Source organism: Colletotrichum phormii (genome assembly GCF_030913505.1).
Source record: "Colletotrichum phormii strain CBS 102054 chromosome Unknown BDP81scaffold_2, whole genome shotgun sequence".
Classification (NCBI taxonomy): domain Eukaryota; kingdom Fungi; phylum Ascomycota; class Sordariomycetes; order Glomerellales; family Glomerellaceae; genus Colletotrichum; species Colletotrichum phormii.
This window is the reverse complement of record NW_026851444.1, coordinates 98,753-120,629: the sequence shown is the minus strand read 5'-3', so window position 1 is coordinate 120,629 and position 21,877 is coordinate 98,753. Positions and strand designations below refer to the sequence as shown.

General features: G+C 53.1%; 7 protein-coding genes across 7 annotated transcripts; 3 read left to right on the top strand and 4 right to left on the bottom strand.

Moving 5' to 3' along the window:
• Positions 1 to 5,712: 5,712 nt before the first annotated feature.
• On the bottom strand, positions 5,713 to 6,655 carry BDP81DRAFT_78483 (uncharacterized protein). The gene has a single exon (XM_060596271.1). It carries the CDS (start codon positions 6,392 to 6,394, stop codon positions 5,846 to 5,848), a length of 549 nt encoding a protein of 182 aa, XP_060450173.1. The 5' UTR covers positions 6,395 to 6,655; the 3' UTR covers positions 5,713 to 5,845.
• BDP81DRAFT_78482 (uncharacterized protein) lies at positions 6,656 to 8,483 on the bottom strand. Its single transcript, XM_060596270.1, has one exon. The coding sequence runs from the start codon at positions 8,388 to 8,390 to the stop codon at positions 6,918 to 6,920; it is 1,473 nt and encodes a 490-aa protein (XP_060450172.1). The 5' UTR covers positions 8,391 to 8,483; the 3' UTR covers positions 6,656 to 6,917.
• A 503-nt stretch (positions 8,484 to 8,986) lies between these two features.
• On the bottom strand, positions 8,987 to 10,462 carry BDP81DRAFT_457127 (uncharacterized protein; the record flags this gene model as incomplete). Its single annotated transcript, XM_060593248.1, has 1 exon — positions 8,987 to 10,462. The coding sequence occupies one exon, from the start codon at positions 10,460 to 10,462 to the stop codon at positions 8,987 to 8,989; it is 1,476 nt and encodes a 491-aa protein (XP_060450171.1).
• A 1,877-nt stretch (positions 10,463 to 12,339) lies between these two features.
• Positions 12,340 to 13,526, bottom strand: BDP81DRAFT_457126 (uncharacterized protein; the record flags this gene model as incomplete). The annotated part of the gene is made up of 4 exons (XM_060593247.1): positions 12,340 to 13,085; positions 13,147 to 13,222; positions 13,291 to 13,453; positions 13,513 to 13,526. The coding sequence occupies 4 exons, from the start codon at positions 13,524 to 13,526 to the stop codon at positions 12,340 to 12,342; spliced, it is 999 nt and encodes a 332-aa protein (XP_060450170.1).
• A 2,557-nt stretch (positions 13,527 to 16,083) lies between these two features.
• BDP81DRAFT_309165 (RIO1 family protein) lies at positions 16,084 to 17,772 on the top strand (the record flags this gene model as incomplete). The annotated part of the gene is made up of 2 exons (XM_060583526.1): positions 16,084 to 17,613; positions 17,665 to 17,772. The coding sequence occupies 2 exons, from the start codon at positions 16,084 to 16,086 to the stop codon at positions 17,770 to 17,772; spliced, it is 1,638 nt and encodes a 545-aa protein (XP_060450169.1).
• Positions 17,773 to 18,307: 535 nt separating this feature from the next.
• Positions 18,308 to 20,049, top strand: BDP81DRAFT_415030 (uncharacterized protein). Its single transcript, XM_060589415.1, has 2 exons — positions 18,308 to 18,820; positions 18,910 to 20,049. The coding sequence occupies exons 1-2, from the start codon at positions 18,618 to 18,620 to the stop codon at positions 19,727 to 19,729; spliced, it is 1,023 nt and encodes a 340-aa protein (XP_060450168.1). The 5' UTR covers positions 18,308 to 18,617; the 3' UTR covers positions 19,730 to 20,049.
• A 484-nt stretch (positions 20,050 to 20,533) lies between these two features.
• BDP81DRAFT_307614 (uncharacterized protein) lies at positions 20,534 to 21,877 on the top strand (the record flags this gene model as incomplete). The annotated part of the gene is made up of 2 exons (XM_060583377.1): positions 20,534 to 21,141; positions 21,244 to 21,877. The coding sequence occupies 2 exons, from the start codon at positions 20,534 to 20,536 to the stop codon at positions 21,875 to 21,877; spliced, it is 1,242 nt and encodes a 413-aa protein (XP_060450167.1).

Below are 21,877 nucleotides of genomic sequence, written 5' to 3'. Positions count from 1 at the left end.
TCGTCAATTTCGTTGCCCACAACGAATTTCCTCACGATACTTTTTTTTTTTTGACCTTCTTCAACCCACAAATTCACGAAGATTCGCGGAAGTACGCGAAAAACACCTACTGTACCTTCCTTACCTTCTACACTTTTACGCGATATCCACGCTGTGGCAAGGCCGCAGGCTCCTACTTGCTATCTCTGCGACTACTCACTTCACTAATCCTCCTCCCTTAACTACGCTACACCATGACGGAATCGCAGACGTCACAGGATCTGCCCATCCCGTACGGCTTTGGCCGACTTATCGACCTAACGGTATGGGGAAGCAACGATGAGATCCTTTTTAGCGAGCGCGATAATAGGAAGGTATGTACACACATTGCTTACTCCATCGCTACGTGGTTACAAGAACAAATCTTTGGTCGCGAATTATTCGCCGCCTTCCAACGCGACTTCGATGGATGGGACGAAGAATTCTTCCACGCGGCAGGATCAAGGGCACTCAGCCTGCTCCGCGATCACCTCCTCTTCAATGGTGTCTATATCCCTAAGACCAGGGACAAGGTGGCTCCTAGGCTGGTGGAAGTTCTGGATCGTGACACCTTTCATACATGGACGGATGAGGAAGTCGAAGAGATGCGTCATCATTCCCCCTACTTTAACCGTCTATTAGATGAGGATCCACGTATCCTCGAGGATATCCAACGACAATATATCAGCCCGCAACAACGAACGGCTATGAGGGAGAAGCAATATCAACAGCAGATGGAGATTGAGAGACAGCAAAGGAAGAACGAGAAGGAGAAGGAGGACCGTATGAATGAGATTCTTGCCAAGGAGCTGGCAGCCAGGGCAACCAGGGGAGTTGACAACCCTCCTCTACCAGAACGACCAACCCGACAGAAGCCGACTCCTCGACAGTCGCCAGCTCAATCGGTCCACTCAGTATCTCGTCGACCTACCCCAATTACACGCCCATTATATCCTACGATAGCACCTCCCACTACGCAATCTCGTCATATCTTACCAGCGCCCCCGCTGTCGCCGAGACCCGCGATGATGGAGCACCCTCCACAACACCTTCCGCCTCATGACGAAGACTTCTACGTCGGCCCACAAGGCCACAACTTCCCTCTACAGGACTATCCCCCTGTCACCACAGGCTTCCCACCACAACCTCCTATCGACAACGTTGCTACACGAAGCAGCAAGCCAACCTCTAGGCAACTTTCCGATCTCGCCAAGCTGATACCTGACGAAAACAAGTACGGTGGCGAGATGTATGATGTATTGGACATTAAGTTAACGAACTTCCGTGATAACTGCGAGAAAGTCGATATCGAGGAGGACCAACTGGGCTACGCCTTCTCTATCATGCTCCGCGGCAAAGCTTCCACATTTTATCTTCAACGAATCTGCGGCAGGGGCCCACGTGACTTTTTCTCGATGGTTCGACAAATCAGGAACCACTTCGAGAATGAGGAAAGTCAGCAGAATTACCTCTCCCAGTGGCGAGAGACTAACTTCAATCGCATCGCTCAAGAGCACCCCGACAAGACGAAGATACAGGTCCTTGAGGCCCTCATCGAGAAGCTCACAGTCATTCAACGAGCTCTCCCCGCTGTGTACCAGTCTGACGAGGTCCTGCGAGGCCAGCTTGTCAATGCTTGCTCCGGGGTCCCAGAGTGTACTTTGTGCCTGTATAACCCCTCCCGGACATTGGAAGGCGTCTGCAACCAGCTTCGATCAGCCGTCAGCACCGCTATCCGCATGAAGAAGGACCACCAGTATGTTACTGAACCATTCAAGCAATACTGGGTCGACCGCACTTACCGCGGCCGAGGCCGAGATGATCGATACGGCAACAGCCGTGGCCGGGGCACAAATCGACCTCATAACCGCGGCCCGCCAGACCGCAAGTCTGACCGCCATTGCTATGTCTGCAAAAAGCCAGGCTGCTGGTCAACGAAACACTCGCTGGACGAAAGACGGCAGGCATACGATCGGTACAAAAGCAATAGATACGTGCAGGATACCTCGTCAACGGGATACGGTAACTTCCTTGCCGAGTACGAAGGCTTCGAATCTCTTGACGACGACGATGGAGAGGAAGATATCCGCCAATACCTCCAGACGACCCCTGCGCCCACCAACAACGATGATGAGGAGGCTGATGACAGTGATGCCTTCCTCGTCAGCACCGCCTTTTTCAACAAGAGCAACTTCAGCGGCAAGGCTATTTTGTCACAATTAGCTGACCAATCGGTCTTCCATCAATTGACTAAGGCAGATCTCGGCGACCAGACTGCCAAGGAAAACGCGGCTGTCTTCGTACTTGACCGATACTCAGCAGAAGTCTTCCAAGGGATATTACCAGATACGGGAGCAGCCGGAGTTTCCACTGCAGGAACTCCCAAGCTCTTGCCCTTCGACGAACCTTTCCATCAGTAGAAATCGACACTTCGCAAGCGGGAAAGCAAATGTCCGCTTCGGCGGAGGCGATCTTCTGCCCTCAAGCGGCACCATCACGGTCCCCACCCCGTTCGGACATATCGAGTTCTACGTCGTACCCGTCAATACCCCATTTCTGCTCTGCCTCGCCGATATGGACCGTCTGCGGATTCGCTTTGACAATCTCGCCAATACACTGCAACAAGGCAACGTTGTTGTGCCTGTTGTTCGTAAATGGGGCCATCCGTGGCTGCTACTTGGCCCGCCTGAGCAGAGCCTCGCCTGGAACCACCTCACGGACGTGGAATTACGCAGACTTCATCGTCGCTTCGGCCACCCATCTGTCCAACGACTTCACAAGGTTCTTCACGAGGCTGGCCATGACGTTGAGACCGCCGCAATCGAGCAATTGACGAAGTACTGCCATCAATGCCAAATGCACAGCAAGTCGCCCGGCCGATTCAAATTTTCCCTTCGCGACGACTGCTCTTTCAACTACGAAGTCATCGTTGACGTTATGTACCTCGATGGCGATCAACCCGTCCTTCACGTTATTGACCTCGCGACTTCCTTCAACGCGGCCCACTTTCTCAAAGACATCTCTGCGAAGACTACGTGGGAAGCTCTTCGAATTTGCTGGATTGACGTGTACCAGGGACCACCTGACTGGATCGTCGCTGACGCCGGCCGCAACTTCACAGCAGCCGACTTCCGCCGCGAAGCTCGCGCAATGTCTATTGAAGTCAAGATCATCCCTGTCGAGGCACATCACAGCATTGGAAAGGTTGAAAGATACCACGCAGCTCTGCGACGAGCCTACGATGTTATCCGCAAGGAATGCCCACTGACTACACGAGAGTCATCGCTACAAAGCGCGGTCAAGGCAATCAATGATACTGCCGGCCCTGACGGCATCGTCCCTACCCTTCTCGTCTTTGGCGCATACCCACGTATGACCGACGATTCCGCCCCATCTCCCGATATCGTCAAACGCGCCGCCGCCGTACGCAAGGCAAGCAACGAGTTACGCAAGCACTTTGCCAAGCGGCAAGTGAATGAGGCCCTGGCAGCACGAAACGGCCCTGATACAACCGCGCTGAAGTCACTTACAATTGGATCGTAAGTCCGCGTCTGGCGCGAGAAAGAAGGATGGAGTGGCCCTTATCGCCTACTTGCTACTGACGGTGAGGAGTGCACCGTTGACGTCAACGGACCGCGTAACTTCCGATCAACCGTTATCAAGCCCTATTACGCAGACCCTGACGAAGATGTTCCTCATAATACCGACAAAAGCGACGACCACGCAGAGGATACTATTGTCGTTGCTACTCCCCCGAGGAACCCTGTCGCAGCTGAGACTACTCCATACCCTCGTCGTACCCGCGGCCGACCGCGCGAGAACTTCGTCGCTGACGCGCTTTTACAGGAGACTGACGTACCTGATAACCCGTCACTCCTTCCCTCCTCCTCTACCTTTCTCTCTGCTAAAGAAGAATCCGATAAGGCCCTCGCAAAGCAACTACGCGATAAAGGGACGATAACCACCTCTGGTGAGCCCTTCGAACTATCTACGAAGACCGAGATAGATAGCCTTATCGCACAGGGGGTATTCGAATTCGTCACCCTCGACCTTGCTAAGCACGATAGCCGTATCTTCAAATCACGTATCGTTAACGAGGTAAAGGGCAAGAATACCGATAAGCCCTACGAGAAGTCACGCCTTGTTATCCAAGGATATGCTGATGACGGGAAAGAAGCTATCCTTACGCAGTCACCGACCATACAACGAGCAAGCCAGCGACTGATACTTGCACTTGCTCCGTCCCTCCTGCGTGACAACTATCAGCTCTGGCTTCGCGATATCACGCAAGCATACGTCCAGTCAACTTCACAGTTAGATCGCACTATTTACGCACGACTACCTACCCAGATTCGCGATGACTACCCTCCGAATACGATTATGAAAGTCGTCAAGCCACTATATGGCATTGCCGAAGCTGGCACTCATTGGTGGGCAACGTACAACCGCCACCATAGAGAAAGTCTCGAGATGAGTACCTCATCATACGACCCGTGTCTTCTGCTGTCATCTATTGATAACCCTCACTTCGGCCTCATTGGCATGCAAACAGACGACACTATCGGCCTTACAGACCTGCCCTTCTCTGCGAGAGAGGATGAAGAACTTGTAAAGGCTGCTTTCACCGCTAAGGCAAAGCAGTATCTCTCAATCAATGAGCCACTCATCTTCAACGGCGGCATCGTATCACTAACCTCAGCAAAAGACACTTCGATCGTCCTACGACAGAAAGGGCAAGGGAAAAAGCTGCAACTCGTCGACGGAGATTCGCCCACAGCCCAACAAGATTATGTCCAGCAACGTGCCCGTGGGGCATATATCGCCTCAATCTGCCAGCCCGAAGCATGCTACGATCTGTCAGCCGCCGCCCAGCACAAGGAGCCCGATGCTGAAGCCATCAAGAGCCTCAACCGACGGTTACAGTGGCAGATGAATTCGCTAGACCGCGGTCTAACTTTCATCCCGCTGAACCTGGCAACCGCGAAGCTCTTTGTCTTTGTTGACGGCTCTTTCGCCAATAACCACGATCTTACCTCACAGCTCGGCTTCCTCGTTATCCTTGCTAACGAGACTATTGACGATGATAACGGTACTTTCACGATTGACGGCCATATTGTCCACTTCTCCTCCACGAAGTCGAAGCGAGTGACGCGCAGCGTGCTTGCCTCTGAAGTCTACGGCATGGTTGCCGGCGTAGATATGGCCTACGCTATCTCATCAACTCTTGCAATGGTTACACAAAAACTTGGCAACCCAACCATCCCTACGACTGCCTGTACCGACTCATACTCGCTATACGAATGCCTCGTTAAACTGGGCACCACCCAGGAGAAACGCCTGATGATCGACATCATGGCACTTCGGCAGTCATACGAGCGACGGGAGCTCTGCGAAGTCAGATGGATCCACGGCGATGATAACCCCGCTGACAGCTTTACTAAATCGTCGCCCAATCGAGCCCTCGAGGGCATTATTGACACCAACCACGCGGTCATTAGAATGGAGGGATGGGTTACACGTACGTGAAGGAGGGATAGAGAGGAAGATTCGGCTAATCCAAGTGGATAATCGGCCGACTATTGTTATTTCTCGGTACTGTATAATTAGGTCTTGATTCTGTCCTATTCCCGGCTTTTGCAAGAGAGAAAAGTTGCCAGTGTTGGAATAGGCCTACATTAGGCAGCAGGAGGTTGCTGCCGCGGTCCGTTCCAGCCACGGTGGTCCGTGTGGCTCAGCCACACGAGGGTGGTATACCCCAGACTTCCTGCCGCCGCTGGCACCTGGTTAGACTTCCACTAAAGAACAACAAGAACAAGCAATATCACCACTACAGTCGGTGATCGTTGCTACCCACGATACTCGAGTATTTTCCTTTTCCACCTGTGAATCCAACAATTTCTGTAATGAAGCAACCCAAGTGCTCGTGATCTCCATGATTGAGACCAAATTGGATGTCTTCCACCGTTTCGGACGGCTGCAACTGTTGGCCGAGCCGCGTCAGAGCTTCTGGTGTCGTAACTCCGAGGTCCTTGGTTGCCTGAATGATGATATCGAGATCTTCTTTGGTCAGGAGTCCTTTCCCGTCGAGCAAGTCTTCAATTTCTTTGACCTCAGAGGCGATCTTAGAATTTGTAATCATTGTTCTAAGAAGGCCTATCCGGCTATCTCTGGTGGTTCCATTTGTAACGTTCGAGTAAGTTCGAGGTCTTGTAAAGGACAGTCGTTCGAATATGTGGGATATTGTGATAGCCCGAAACTCTCTGGAGGTCAATGAGAGTCTGAATACGCCTGAAGTGTCATCTTTCTTCAATTCCAGACAAATCTGGGAAAGAATCTCTGTCGGGAGATACTGGAGGCGTATCATTGACGTTATCATTGGGGACTTAGTGAGCGGTTGAAACCCTTTGCGGCCTGGATCTTGGGCTGAGAAAATTTAGGTGGCTCATGGAGCAAGGCAGCAGAATCATGAAAAGGAATAAATTTGAACGCAATGAATACTAAAGCTTGGGTGTCATAAATCACTGACTATGACATTCTTTAATCTTGGTCCTTGTTGGCCCGCCGCTGCCTATTCGACCCCGCCACGTGAGTCGTGAAAACCAGGTCATAAAAACCTCTCAATCAATTACAGACGCTCGTTTCTCACAGGCTTTTGGTGAGTCTTCCCAAAGAACACGATCCTACTTCCTAATGAGTAATTGACAGTCAAGATGGCCCTAAGCTAGGTGAAAGCTGCTTCCGGTGCTTCTTGAACACTCCTGATATGCCTTTCGCTCATCTCTGATCCTCCTAGCATGCTGAATTCTGACATGGGGAGGTATCTCCTAAAAAAGACGCTGACGCTGAAAACAAGATTAGGCATCCACTCCTCATACGCAAATGATTCAATGGTATCCATATCAACCTAACTCGGAAAGAATCCATTCCTCTTCAGTCATTGTCTCGATGGAAACCGGCAAACCCCCATCATCCAAGTTGACATAAACACAACCGTTTAACCTAGAAACATCGAATCTAAAAGCAACACCAAGTGAAACAAACTGTTCCCTGACATGCCGGAGCCGGTCCAGGAGGTCTTGAGATAATGGTCCATCGAAAAGCAGTTTGTTGTGAACTTGCTGTAACTCGGGGCAGCGATCCTTGAGATGGTGCGCAAGGGCGGGTAGCGCATCCTCAAACGGCTCCGGGCTCTTGTAGGTGAGACGCAAGTTCCTTACAGCCCTTGGTAGAAGGTTTATGAATATTTGTTCCGTCTCACTTTCTTGATCCTCGCCTGTTGACTCCTTGCCTGTGTCTTTCCATAAGCACACACTGTCCAGCTGAAGATTGACCAAGGCCGTGAAATGCTTTAAAGACACTATAAGCCCAGAGTTAGGCTCATTTGAATCTGTAGGCAATGGCTCCTGTCCACGGCCTGTCCATGTGTCGAAGTGAAAGTTCAAGGAGAGGCCCTCCAACTGTGTTTCAAAGCCCCCCAAAGCATCAACTACATCTTGCGGAGCACATCTCTCGTCTCTGAGAGAATAGTAGTCGTAGTCAAAGTTCGTCAAAGCGGGACACCCTGTCAAGACGGTCCTGAGCTCAGGGCCCGTAAAATTTGATGAGGTTAATCGGAGATCCTTGACCCTATCGAAGTGCCAGGTTTCCATTGGTGCAGTTAATCCCTGAATCCGGAGTGTTTGGAGATTGGGAGCCATCGCAGGTAGCGTTCTGAGGAAGATTCCGGGCCCAAATAGCTGCAAGCGGACGTTTCTCAGCACAGGAAACATCGGCTGACGGTTGAAAGAGGATGAAGCCTGGACCATCCCTAACACTTCGAGGGCATTCCGGTAGCGGCCTATACTATAGTCTAGTGTGACAATATTGGGCGTATGTGCTATAATGAGTTCTGCGAAGAATGCGCGCACAGCGACGAGGCGTTGCATATCGTCATCACTGAGGGCCCAGCCACGCCTACCCTCAAGAGCTGGGTCAGCACCGCCGAAGCGGAGTAATTCTGGAATCGGGACATCGAATTTTGAGGCTGTCTGAAGGATGAAGTCCATGTCTTCCTCGTCTATGCTAGGCACGACGCCCCGTGATGATGGACAGTAGACATTAGAGACATGCGCGGCGATCGATGGATTGGTGACTATGGTGCGTAGTAAACTCGCTCGGGTATCACGAGTCGGACGACGACTAGATCTTCGAGGTCGACGTCTCCCAGTACTTGTAGCGATGGTAATGTGTTTGAATATGACGGGGACTGATATTGCCCGCAGGTACTTCGAGACCTGAGAGATTGACAAGAGTCCCGCACGGTCGTCTCCAAACGAGGTACAGATTGCAGTCAACACCTCTGGAGGGAGGTTTTCGAGCTTGGTGGTTGGCATTATGTGTGAGCGTAGTATTTCTACGCCTACAACGGCAGTAGAAATGAGACAGGCTAAGATCGCTGATTGAGAGCACTGGCTGTCAGCTTGGAGTTTGTAAGGTTGGAAATTGAGCGACCAGCCTGTTGAAGATTGCTGCCTTTCTACCCCACTTCGGTAAGCAGCTAGCCGTAGTTGGACAAATTTAGCTCCCAAGTGCAACTTGAAGACGTGATGTAACGCTGATTCCATGTCGTCTTCTTAGTATTGACTGAAATTTCCCCGACTGGCTATTACACTGGCGGGTTTTGTGCGAAGGTGGCACAACTGGAGCATGCTTTCGCAACTTTGAAGTAACATCCTTGGTTGGAGTGCGCATGTATCAACGGTCTTCGAGTCTCGAGCTTCAGACGACTTGCATTTTCAGTCATAACTTGGGATTTCCAAGTCTTGAAAAGAGTCAACACTTGGTCAAGTTAAGTGGAAAGAAATGTGGTATTTATTTCAAGAATCTGATTATCATTTTAACTTGAAATAGACTTGAAGTTATGGAGAGATTGTTTCCTGACGCCGACTCCGTGTATATCCGAACTCCTCTTCCTTGTCCCCAGACTCCATTATTCCCAATCCTTTTCTACTTTCCATGCATCGCTGGGTCTTAATCCAGCAGCACCAAAATCACACCCTCGATGACCCCATTTTCGTCGGAAGGTTTCCCGTCCGGCCTCAGTCATGACGTCTATCCCAATCTGGAATCCAAGAGCATCATATGAATAAGGCTCCCGTGGATCTCCTCCCCTCTGTCCTAACTGCCAAGTATTCCTCTCCCGATCCGCATGCTTATGATTAAACATATCCTGGCTGAGCCTGTGCAGCCTCCTGAAAGACGTCAAAGAATCAACAGCCGTCGTCGAATCCTCCTCCGCGCCACCAGCCGCATCATCCACCGGCGGCCCCGTCTCATCCAATTCCGGAACAGCGTCAGGCACCGGCAGGCTCCGCTTGTCGTCTTCCAGCGGGACCTCGCCTAAAACCTCGCTCTGTGGTGGATTCGGGTCCGTGAAGCCAAAGCCCTCGGGAACCTCCCCCTCGCGGTACAGGACGCGTAAGTCATCCAGCACTGACGCAACATCCTGAACGATACCCGCCTGCGCTTCTTTGATGCTCCATCCCGCCTCCTCGAGCCGCCAATGCATGTCGCAGTCCGTCATGTAGTACGGGATGAACGTGTCGAAGCCACCGACGTCTTCGTAAGCGCGCGGATTCACCAGGGCGAGGTGGTCGTATGCGAAGAAGCGTGCGCCCCACTTGTGATCTGATCGCATCGTCTCATTCAACTCCTTGACGGCCAGCTCGTAAATGGTCTGGTACTCGGGCGTGCCGACTGCTCCAGAGACTCCTGGAATTCCCTCCTCGCTGGAGAGGACGAATGCGTCCATGTGGCTCCAGAAGTAGTATGACCACGGCTTATCCTTTGCAACCGTGATGAAGAAGTTTTGGAGCTGCGCAAAGTTGAGCAATACCGGCGTGCGCATGACGTGAACGCCGAGCATGTGGAGCTGGGTGTAATTGAGATAGAACGGATTTTGCAGCGTCAACCGGCCTCGGGCATTTGAATCGTGGACGCCGGTGTTCTCCACGACGTAGATCTGCTCCGCCGGCCATCCAGCGGTGATATAACCGACAACTGTCTGCAGCAGCATCGGCCAGCTCCGCGTGAAGCCAATCATCAGTGGCGGCGCGGTCGTCAAGGAGTATTTGTGGTAGACGTTGGGCTTCTCAGGCCTATTCCACGATGGCACCGGCGGCGGCATGCCCGAAGAGAGAAGCGGGAAGGGATCTTTGACGGGCGGTGGTGTCCATGTCGGCTGCGGCTTGTACTTGGGCTTCGGGGTCGGTGACGATGTCAGGCTGTTGATCCTGGGTGCATGTGGTTTTGCATCTGCCACCTTTTTCATCACTATGTATCCGAACTCGGTTTGGACGAAGAAGAGTAAGAGGCATATTGCCAACACGACGTAGACGATGGGGACATTCCGACTTGATCTCGGGCCTGTCATTGACAGCATCCGAGGTGCTGGCATCGACAACATCGTGAGTTTGAGGCGAGATAATACCCAGATTGTCGAATTCGATGGTGAAGAAAGGGCAAAAATGAAATCGCCGTGGGGGAATCTAATGATCGCTAGGCGTTTGGTGGGAAGAGGGCTAGACGGGTCGAACTCGCAGCTAGTTGCTCTAGTGTCTCGTAAGACACGACGGGTGACGTGTTCGCGCCGCCTGAGATAAGTGATACGAAAAGGACGGAAATGCGGCAACAAAGGCGTTGCGCCTCATTCGTTGGCTGAAAACAAAAAGCAGAAACGTTCCCGTTTGTGGGCTGGTGACGTCGGTCTGAGGGTCGGTCTGTTTGATGTCGTGATGCTTTCGTGTAAGGGAGCAAGGCGGTTTTGCTCTCCTTCCCGGCTTCTTACACGGGGGTTGCACAATGATTTGTTTGCGTTACACGCGGGTTGACGTCTCTTAACAGAGTGTCGACAAGTGGGCAGAGATTTCCTGTGCGATGGGATCAAATTAATTGAATAGTTGTTATACGTTTAATCTCGAAGAATCGAATACAACGAGGTGGTGAACCTGGTGTGGGAGGCCGTCATGAAAAGAGTTGGGATAACATGATCGAAGGAGCGTCTCTGAGAAGCATGGGACGAGGGAAACAACAAGCGAAGTAGATATTAACAGCTGACAATACTTAAGAGAAGAAAAACAGTTCGCTTGTCTTACGAGCGGACGGAAAACGGAAACCAACAGAATCACCCCCTTCTCGGCAAAGGTTACAAACAAGAGGCTCCGGGCGGTAAGCAAACAGACTTTAAAGGTTTGGGGGAAATGTTTGTAGACGTCACCGCCACACCAACTGCACTCACCAAAACTCACCAGAGTCACCACTTCCAACGCCAACGCTAAGCTCCAACACCAAACCAGACTGCTAGCGGAGAGCTAACATCAGATATTTCAAAATACCAGAGCCACGCGTTTCTCTCACCCCCCCCCTCCCCCCAAAGCCCCGGGGTTGGACCTTACTGCGTAGCGGGTGACGCTTTGACGGGCCCGATCGACCGACGACGGGGGCACGTCCCCCCCAAGCTACAGGCTACGAGGATGAAAGGGGCTCTTCGGCGGGGGCCCGAAGTGGGAGGACGTACGGCTCTAGTGGGCGCTACCGTCTAATCTTAGAAAAGCTTGTTTTCGATCGTCACTAGGTTGTCCCTCGTCGAGAGGGCGGACTGAAAATGGTCTGGCTACGAACGTTGGTCCCAGGTCTTGCCAGATGATTGGGAAGCTGGGTCCGTTGGAGTGAAGTTGTGCACCCATTTTTTCACCTTTCTGTTTCCTATAGTTTGAGATTGTCACAAGTGGCTTCCTTTTTGGAGAAGGCTTCTCGGCTGTTCTGTCGCACTCAACGGCACACGAGAACGAGGCGATTCTGAGGCGAATGAGAGTTAACTGAGAGTTCTACGAGGCTTCAGCTACGTGTAGATCGTTGCGAATCCTGACCCGGGCCAGAATATCTCTATACAGTGGACCAGTTACAAGGGAAAGTAACTGCGACTCGAAGACAAACCTCAGTCATAAAGTGTCGTTCGCTCTTTACAAAACTCCCGTGAACCCGTTTAATGATCAGCCGTTGTGGCGTTCGCCACCTGACCTCAACGTTTAAACTCAACGGTTCACATTTGAGTAGAGCCCGACGGTGTGTGTAAATTGAGGCTGCCTGCGGTGGTAGTTGAAAAGTATACCTTAGTTACGTTAAGTAACAACTTGAGGCGGAAAGCTCATTGAAGAGACAAATTGACAATACTTTCGCGTCTGGATTCAACATTACTGCGGAACCATCGGTGCTCAACAAATGGTGAGCAAGGTCGAGGGGTATCAAATATATTAAGAGTCAAACAATCGCTAAAGAATTCTACTACTCGTACATATAGCAAAGCGGTGCCCCAGAAACCGTGTTCATCAGGTTCTTGATCTTCACTGGCGTGTTGAGAGGCGTAAGGTCAATATCATCCTCGACGCTGCCCTCGGGGCTCTTTGGGTTATCCTGCAAGGTCATTGTACCAAATACTCCCTGGCGATTCTTGAAGTCCAGGTTCTGCCAGATCCAGTATACACGGTCGACCTGGGCCTGGTGGACCCAGAACGCCGGGTCGCCGGGCGCAATGACACCGTCTGCCCCTGGATCCCCGCCAATGATGAAGTGGCCACCACCGTGGATCCCCAAAGTGTTGGGAAAGAAGCGGTCATCTCCTTGTAATAGCGAAGAGAAGTTCTTGATGCTTGTTTGTTCGAGGATGAGAGTTGTCGTATTTCTGAACGAGTTGAACCGCTGGGCTATGTCCTTGTTCAGGTCTCGCTTTAGACATCTAGGTAGGTCTTGGAGGGGATCCGTGACATTGAAGGGCTTCGTGGTGCCATATTGCGCAAGTGAGGCGGGTCCAATGTGTACAGTCATGTTCTGGAAGGGGCCTGACTTGATGCACCCGCCTCCGGAACCGGGCTTAAGTTTGATGGTGTTGTTTGAGAAGGGCTGGCGTAGTTGTAGACCATCGTGGGGAATGAACTCGCCGTCGCTTCCCAGCGAAAGCTCAGTGCCGTCAAAGACTGGTGAGGCGGCTGGGTTGTTTATGTCGAGTCCCCATTCCCAGTATGGAAGGGCACCTATTCAAAAGTGAGTTTCGCTAACGTTGTCATGGCAAAGAACTTTTTTTGGAGGGCATACCTTTATATCTGCATTGTGTGCGCAATCTCTGCTCAAAACTGGCCAAGTAATAACGATGCCAAGCAAAGAATGAGGCCTAGAAGGATTGTTAGACGAACCATCCACGAGCCTTCGACCATAGTGTGTGTCATAGCAGACACTTACTGTCAAATGTGTGTTGCGAAAGCTGGTGTAGTGGACGGCTACAAAATCGTCGTACAGAGACTTTGCCATCGGTACTCTCTTAGGATCCGACACCACCGGCTCGTTCATAATGCATTGGACGGCAGTTATAAAGGACTTCCTCTCCGTGACAGTCAACTTCCTCCTGGGGGCAAGTTAACAGTCGTCTCTGGGAACTCAAGAGGGGACAATTCTGTTCCTCACCATTCTTTTCTCATTAACACCCCTTCTCCTTGACACAGTCTCGTACCATTTGTGGTAATGTTGGATATTGGATGTTTTTGTGGCACATTAATCCTCCGCGCATTTTCGAGGGCTCTCTTATTCAGTTTCGCCAGGGTCGTTCCATTATTAATCTCCTCTTCGGTGAACTCAGGCTTTGCCTTTGGTGGATTCGGCTTCGGTTTAGGCGCTGGCGGTGCGATGGGCACCGGTGCCGGAGGCGCTTTTGGTATCGAAGTTGGAGTTACCGTTGGCTTTGGCTTAGGGCCCGGTGGTACGATTGGGACAGGCGCAGGTGGAGGCTTTGGTCTCGGCCCTGGAGTTGTAGACGGCCTCGGTATTGGAGCCGGCAGCGGGGCTAACGTATCGGGTTTCTTCTTGTGATGAGCGTTGACGGGCGTAGTGAGTGTAAGAAGGACGATAATAACCCCAAACACCCAGGCCCAGCGCTTGCAGGAAGTCATCACGCCTAGCGAGGAGGATACTGAGGGACGCTGGGCAAGATTCACCGTGAACGAAAGATGATGGAATCAGGAAGACATCACTAATCAGTCCACTAGGAGAAGCAGGCTGAAGGTTGGGGTAGGGAAGATTGACGATAAGAAGACAAGAGCGCAGATCCTGGCCATCGGCTAGTCTCACGCCGCAGAGACTAGCAAAGTAAGGGAACTACCTTATTGCGATGAGACAGAGGTTATTTGTGCATGGATGGGTAGGCTGACCCCGTCTAAGCCTGAGAACTATTACCTATGATCTGGTGAACGGGTGTCATTGGCTGTGCGTAGCGGTGGGAGACTCGGTTGGCAAACGTTATAATAACCTTTTGCTCCCCGCACAAGGGCCATGCCTGGAGATGATCGCTTCGGCAGCGGCACCAATGGCCTGGTACCATGTCGCTTGCCCGTTGACAGCTGCCGGTATTGCATAGTGACTTTCGGCAGAGGGGAGCGGCGTGGGTTCGATCGGCAGACTTCTCGGCCGCGCTGGTTTCCGAGGGGATGGATGGTGAAGGGGCTGAAGCTACGGGGCCAACTGAGAGCTAAGCTCTTGCGGTGTTCATCGTAGCTTTGGATTCATGAAAGCACTGTGAAGTCAGTCCCTTAGGACTTGTAGTCGCTGGAAAGAGCAAATTGGGCGGAAGTGCGTGTGACCAGGGTTGTCTCGTCGCCCGCATAAGGTGAACTGAGTTATTGCCAAAGATCGTTCTGCGCTTGCTCGCAACATGTCTCGGCAACACGAGATGTCTGCCCGATTCTGGAAGAGTGAAAGAGTGCCCTTTCCCGCGAGACTTGACATCTTGGCGAGAGTTTGTGCCCAAGCTATCGCGAGGTTCGGGCGGCAAATCTAAATGCCTCTCAGACTGCTTGAGCGAGCTCATGATCTTGAAGAATTCGGCGGGAGAACAAAGTTGATGTGACTAGAACAATAGACCACATCAGCCGGCGACGGCAGGACGGCAGCGCCATGTGTAAAGTGGGATGATGAAGACCCGAGCGCAAACAGATGCCCAGAGCGTAGGAACGATGGGCGACCCCCGGTGAGGTTGCGAGGCAATCATGCCCGGCTGAGGTATAGAATACTGGGCATCTTGGATAGTTCATCCTTCTTTGCCTTTGCAGAATATGAAGGCGGAAGAGTCGGGCAGGATAAGGTAGAGTTTCTGGGAAGGTGTTGTTTATTACAAATTAGACCAGATGCACCCTTGGACGCCCGTCTCGGTCTCCGTCCATGTAATATGGGCGCCTTCGTATCCCGGAATGGGACACAATTGATGGAGCAGACGAAGAGTTTACGCATCAAAGGCAGCCCTAGCAGCTTTCTCTAAGTTGTCCGGCCGAGATTCGAGGAACCACATCCGAGGCGGCATCTTGGAACCCCGTTAGGTTACTCGTGGACCGAAGCGGTGACTTTCGCATGTCGCGGCAAACGCAGCCTCGATACGATTCGTGATGACCTGCATTGTATGCATATTGCATGTTGCATATAGGTAGTCAGGCACCTTGCCGCATTGAGGCGATCTCGGGGTGGAGTTGGGCGTCCATTTCTCAGCTCGAGATGTGTTGTCTTGTCACGAGTTGAAGTTGGCGGTCAGCGCCTGAGGTGTCTCACCGCACCCCGGAGATTTAACGGGAGGTGCAGGTACCAAACTTGGGAAGCGGCGGGGGCACGTCAATTGGACCCACTTGTCGGATGCGGCGCGAACTTTTCGCCTAAATGTTTAGCGAGCGCGTTTTAGTGCTCACCTTTCCAAATTTCCAGCGGTGATTCACCTTGATTCACTGAGGAACTGCAGTCACTCGCCGTGGTGTTGACTCATCATTGGGCACGGCCCCCATCGCCCCCAAAAATGAGTCCAACGACCCCGCCACGCCCGCCACCGCTGATAAGATAAAAAATTCGAAAATCCCGGGCGACGATGGAGGGGCAGAGGGGTACTCAACATCCACGTTCTAAGCAACTGCTTCTACCTTGCCCTGAACAGCCTCGCGCCAACACCAAGCCACCGACAACATACAGGATAAGCGCCGCCAATTCAAAGTTGAAGCGCTCAATATGGCTTCCAACGAGTCTCCCGCTGCTCCTCATGAGCCCCCTTACACATACCGCCCCAACCAGGGCTACGAACAGACCGAAGACATCCCCGCCGAGCTGAGAACCGTGCCCCACGATGCCGCAGGCCAGGAAGAAGAAGACGACGACTTGGAGGACGTCTTTGGCGAGGACGAGGAGATTGACGATGAGGACTGGACCGCCGATTCTGGCGATCTGACCAAGTCCTACAACCGGCAGCGCATGTTCAACAGCAACGACAATGCCGTCCCACGTTCCAACGTCCAGAGACCGACCGCGAACACCAAGTCAAGCGTCGACGACCAAATCACAGCACTCTCCAAGCATGCTGCCAAGATCAGGCTGGATAGCGTCAAGGACACCGACGAGAAGAGCAAGGACAAGGCGGACCGCGCAACGAGCGAGCAAGTTCTGGATCAGCGCACGCGCATGATCCTGCTGCAGATGATCAACCGTGGCATCGTCAGTGAGATTCATGGTGCCATCAGTACCGGAAAGGAGGCCAACGTCTACCACGCCATTTTGCACCCCGAGGGCGACAGTCCCAATGTGCAGCGGGCCATCAAGGTGTACAAGACATCGATTCTCGTCTTCAAGGATCGCGAGAGATACATAGCAGGCGAGCACCGTTTCCAGAAGGGGTTCGACAAGAGTAGCAACAGGAAGATGGTCAAGCTGTGGGCCGAGAAGGAGTTCCGTAACTTGAGGAGAATACACGCCGCGGGCATCCCGTGTCCGGAACCCATCAGCCTGAAGCTGCACGTTCTGGCCATGGGTTTCCTCGGTGACAAGAAGGGATGGGCGTATCCCCGTCTGAGAGACGCAAACCTGACCGGGGACGATGTCGATGAGCAGTTGAGGGCACTGTACGTCCAGCTTCTGGGTCTCATGCGCCGGATATACCAGATTTGCAGGCTCGTTCACGCCGATTTGAGCGAGTACAACATTTTGTACAATGCTGGAAAGCTGTACATCATTGATGTATCCCAGAGTGTTGAGCCCGACCACCCGCGGGCGTTGGAGTTCCTGCGCATGGATATCAAGAACGTTGGCGACTTCTTCAGGAGAAAGGGAGTCGACACGCTCAGCGACCGCAGCATCTTTGACTTCATCTCTGCGGCGGACGGTCCTGTCGAGGAGCCCGCCCTGGGTGAGGCTATCGAGCAGCTGTACACCAGCAGGCCCGCCGACGACGAGGAGGCTGCTGCGGAGCAAGAGGTTGACAACGAGGTTTTCCGGAAACAGTACATTCCCCAGACACTCGAGCAGGTCTACGACATTGAGAAGGATGCCGCCAAGATTGGGCAGGGTGATGGTGACAAGCTTGTCTACAAGAACCTGTTGGCCGACGCTGTCGTCAAGGACGAAGAGAAGGAGGAGGAAGAGGAGGAAGAGACGTCAGAGGACGAATCAGGCAGCGGAGCTTCTCTGGCCAGCGGCGAAGAGGACGACTCCAAGTTTGACAAGGGTCGGCCTAGGGGGCGTAAGCATGAGGACAAGGACGAGAAGAAGGTGAGTCTCTCTGCGTGGAATACGAGATATAGCGTTACTGACACAGCACAGCAACACAAGCAGGCGGTCAAGGAGGCCAAACGCGAGAAGCGCAAGGAGAAGATCCCCAAGAGCGTCAAGAAGAAGCTCGTCTCGGCGTCGTCAAGAAAGAAGCACTAAGCTGCTCAATCGTGGACGAAAACAAGCGAGCCGATCTGGGTTCCAGCGAGGATAGGTCTGGTGGCGGAGGATATATGTAAGGGGCCTTGTGTGTACGCAATCGGGTGATGAAGACTCGATCGGCCACGGACGGGCGGGATGCTGTGTTCTGGCTCTCTAGCCACAACCACTTCTCGCCCGTCATCACTGGCTCTAGAATGCCCCCAGAGGTTTTCACACGCCTCGTGGGTATCGTGATGATCAAGGAGAGCTCTGACGATTGCTACCGTTCTGCGGCGGTGTTGGAACTTGGGAATGGAAGAGTATAGGCTATCCAAGTTGAGCCCTTTCACCTGTCACAACGTAGACCGAGCAGAGAATTAAAGGCACCTTCGTCATTTCTTCGAAGTACCTGACTTGATGTTACATCCCGCCCCTTCCTTGAATTACTTCTTTCCCGTCCCTCCACATGCTCTTGCCATCGGTACAGTCAGGTAGATGCTCCAAAGTACGTACCTACGGAGGTGAGGAAGGCACGTACTCCCACCTTCCCGTACCTTATTCATAGCTTCCACCTCCAGGTTGACGGAGGAAGGTGTCGAGGGATGCTCATGGCGCCTTCCTTCCTAGGTAGGTTCATCCTTCACCTTCCTGCTCCTTCTCAAGGGCTGTCTCGGCCTCGCCTCTTTTGCTTCTTCCACACAAATATCCCAACCCTCCACAGAATCACCCTTCGGACACTCTTTCATCATCAACTCTGGGAATCCATCATCACTCGTTTCCTCCACCTTCACTAGGACGTTGTCATTTTCCGACCTTCTCTAAGCAACACCACCTCCACTCGTTATTCCCGCCACCCGCTCAACATGTTGAAGCCGCTCCTCACTCTGTTGCTGGCTGCCATGGTCGCGGCTCAGGCCAACCACGTCATCTACGGCTTCGAGTACCTTGGATGCGTCAGCGTCACCTCGGACAAGTTCGACGCCTTTGTCGACTTTGGTAAAGGTTACACCCCTGAGCAGTGCCAGTCTGCTTGCACCGGTCGCAACTACGCTGCTACGTTCCCCGAGTAAGTCGTCTTCTCGCTCAGACGCTTGAACATATCATACATTAGCATCACAGTGGCAACCTGATACTGACGAGTATCTTCCTCAACAGTGGTTGTCGTTGCGGCAGCAGCATTCAGAGCTTCCCTGTCGTGAACGAGGCTCTCTGCAGCAACCCGTGCAATGGCAACACCGCGCTCGGCCAGTGTGGATTCTTTAATCCTCCGACCTGCAGCTATGCCAATGTGTACAAGGCTTGCAACGAGATGTCGTCTCCCTCTGCTCCGTCCCCCGCTGGCCCGGCTCCAACTGGTCCAGCTGGCAGTGATCCCGGTTCAGATATCACGTACTCCACCATCCGACTCCCTCCCATCACCCGTACCGTGAAGCTGGCCACGAGATCGACTGTAATCATCCAGAGCGTCACACCAGGCGGTGATGGTCTCACAACTTCCTGCACCGTTCTGTCGGGCACTCCCACTACTCTGTCGCCAGCTTCTCCTTCGGTTCCTACAGTTGTCATTCAGACGGTCGTTGTTCATGTCCCGCCGACGAGTACCCCTGGATTGCAGAGTTACGGCAGCATCCAGTCGGATCCTCCCGTGGCTACCGCACCACCGGCTGCGCCAGTAACTGAAACATATACCAACCCTCCCGCGCCACCTCAGACGACTCCCAGCGACCCTGGTGTCACTAGTCTGACCCCGTACGATGACCCTCCCGTCGTCGTTCCTTCTCTGGGCAACGTCACCATTCCCGTCGCTACATCTACTCCCGACGGACCAATGTTCCAGACGCTCATTCTGACGGACGACCCTCCTGCTGCCACCGCGACATCCACTCCAGCCATTGTCACCCAGAGCCCAGCCCAGCGACTCACGGTTGGGGGCTTCGGCGTCATCGCAGGTGCCCTGATCGCGATGGGCTTCTAAGCGACAGGTTTCTGATCAATAATCGCCCAGGTGTGAGCGCGTACGAGACGGAGAAGGCGAAAGTGATGAAGGTGGACAGACGAGATCATTACTTGGAAGATTTTTGGAGGCTGTGAGGCCTGATAGTCACCGACAGCCATTAGTTCAGGGGCGTGATGCTGGGGAAAGTTGCTAGCATAGTGTCAGGCTTCTGTCATGTCGCCAACATTAAGAGAATCATCTGTCTTATTCCCGATGCGTACTTGTCAGTGATGTTTCCACAAGCGTGAGATTGAGCTATCAAAGTTGTAATACCGACACGGGTTGCGTTGGTGACTGATTGGTGAAGTAGTTCGTTCCATGCCTTCAAAGCTGACGGGGACTCCTGCCAGACGCATCCGCGCTCTTGGATCGCAGCCGGTTGCGGTTGCTTCAGCGGACGGATTCAGGGGTACAGTTCAGGCACGGTATAGCAGTCACATGACTGCATGCCATCTCCTCCTTCCTTCCTGATATTCACACGGTAGAGATGACCCACCTGAGACCGGGGACCTGATGAAGAGTACGTACCGATGAACGCCTTATCGCCAAGTTCAGGGCAGTCGCACCGATCCGGTACCTTCTCGGAGTCATGCCCGGCCTACAGTCGGTTCATTTGGGCGATACTTCAAGTCTGCAAAACCACCTACTGCTCTACATCCAACTGTCTCCTTACTCCTGCAACCTCTCGTGCTCCTTTCAACTTTCACAGACACAGCAGACAGTCGGGAAAACTGGTCAAGCTCTGCACCGTCATCCGCTCTGCCGCTACGGCGCCCAGCAGCCATGTCGGAACTGCCCCTCCAAGTACCAGGCCTGGGTCGCGACGCATCACCGCGGGTCGTGCCGCGCGACGCGCCTCTCACCGCTTCGGATGCGGACGCAGCCCCGGCCACGGCGATCAAGGGAGACGACCGAGCCGAAGCGATCCCCGGCGCCCATGCCGACGCCGGATCCCAGATCTCCCTTCCCATTCGGACACGGCAGCCACTCAGGGAAGCGAAGAAGCATGTGAATGGCTCAGCGGGGCCGTTCTTCGAGGTCCTCTCCTCCGACCTCCGCTACCAGATTTACCAGCTCGCTTTTGGCCGCAAGATTCTACATCTCTACTTACTGTATCGCCGCAGCCTCCAACCAGATGTGAGATGGCGGAAAGGCCACCAGCCTGTGCCGGCTTGGTACCCTCATTCACCGAGCGTGTCGCCTATGGATCCGCCTTTTGCCGATGCGAGTATGACGCCGCAGTGGTACTGGTGGAGCTGCGTGTGCGGCCCGGAGGATCGGAAGCTCGAGACTAAACTGTCTGATCAGTGTCCTAGAGGTTTCTACCAGACATGCGGTCCTAAGGAGACATATCTGGGTGTACTCCCGTGGTTGCTAACATGCCGAAGAGCGTGAGTTCGTTCTCCGCACCTGAGGGAGTTCATCGTGGCGCATAAGATGAGACCAACGGTGGTTTTCATCACATCAGATGACCAATACTGACTGATGTGCAGCTACGAAGAGACGATACAGGTCTTGTACGCGAGCAACACATTCAAGTTTGAGCAGAGGCTTGAGGCCATGTACTTTCCATATTCCATCGCCACGCCGCAGCTCAACTGGATCACATCACTGGAAATACGCATACCGGACCGCGATGAGTCCCTTGTCGACAAATCGCTCGACAAGTCCCCGCGACCTTCACCCGGGGCGCCTACAATCACTGAGCTCCGCGCATTGAGTCCCCGAGACCAGTATCTGAGCATCATTAAAAGCATCGCGCCAAATTTCCCTGCCCTCCGTCGGCTACACATTTCCTTTGAGGGTTCCGTTCGTAGGGTCCCGGTGCCTCGACCGAACGTCACAACCCTCCTCATCTCCACTCTTGGTGAGGTGGACACGAACGAGCTGGAGTCTCTCATCTTGGGACCCATTGACGCGATGCCAGAGGAGATTGACAAGCAGGTTTTGTTTTACCAATCACTGTACACCGCACTTCTCGCAGCTGAGAGCCAGAAGGGTGAGGGCGAGGTCAAGGAGGTTGAATACCTGCGGAGCGACGGACGCCCCGGGTGGACCAAGTTCTGGCGGTCATTGGGGCCGGCAGAGGGAAGAAAGGCGGGATACTGGGTTTGCAAGCACGGCTGA

Excerpts from the sequence above, each read along its gene's own strand:
- BDP81DRAFT_78483 (XM_060596271.1), bottom strand. The coding sequence starts at position 6,394 with ATGATAACGTCAATGATACGCCTCCAGTATCTCCCGACAGAGATTCTT.
- BDP81DRAFT_78482 (XM_060596270.1), bottom strand. The coding sequence starts at position 8,390 with ATGCCAACCACCAAGCTCGAAAACCTCCCTCCAGAGGTGTTGACTGCA.
- BDP81DRAFT_415030 (XM_060589415.1), top strand. The coding sequence starts at position 18,618 with ATGTTGAAGCCGCTCCTCACTCTGTTGCTGGCTGCCATGGTCGCGGCT. Across the intron at positions 18,821-18,909 it reads TACGCTGCTACGTTCCCCGA|TGGTTGTCGTTGCGGCAGCA; the intron begins GTAAGTCGTCTT and ends CTTCCTCAACAG.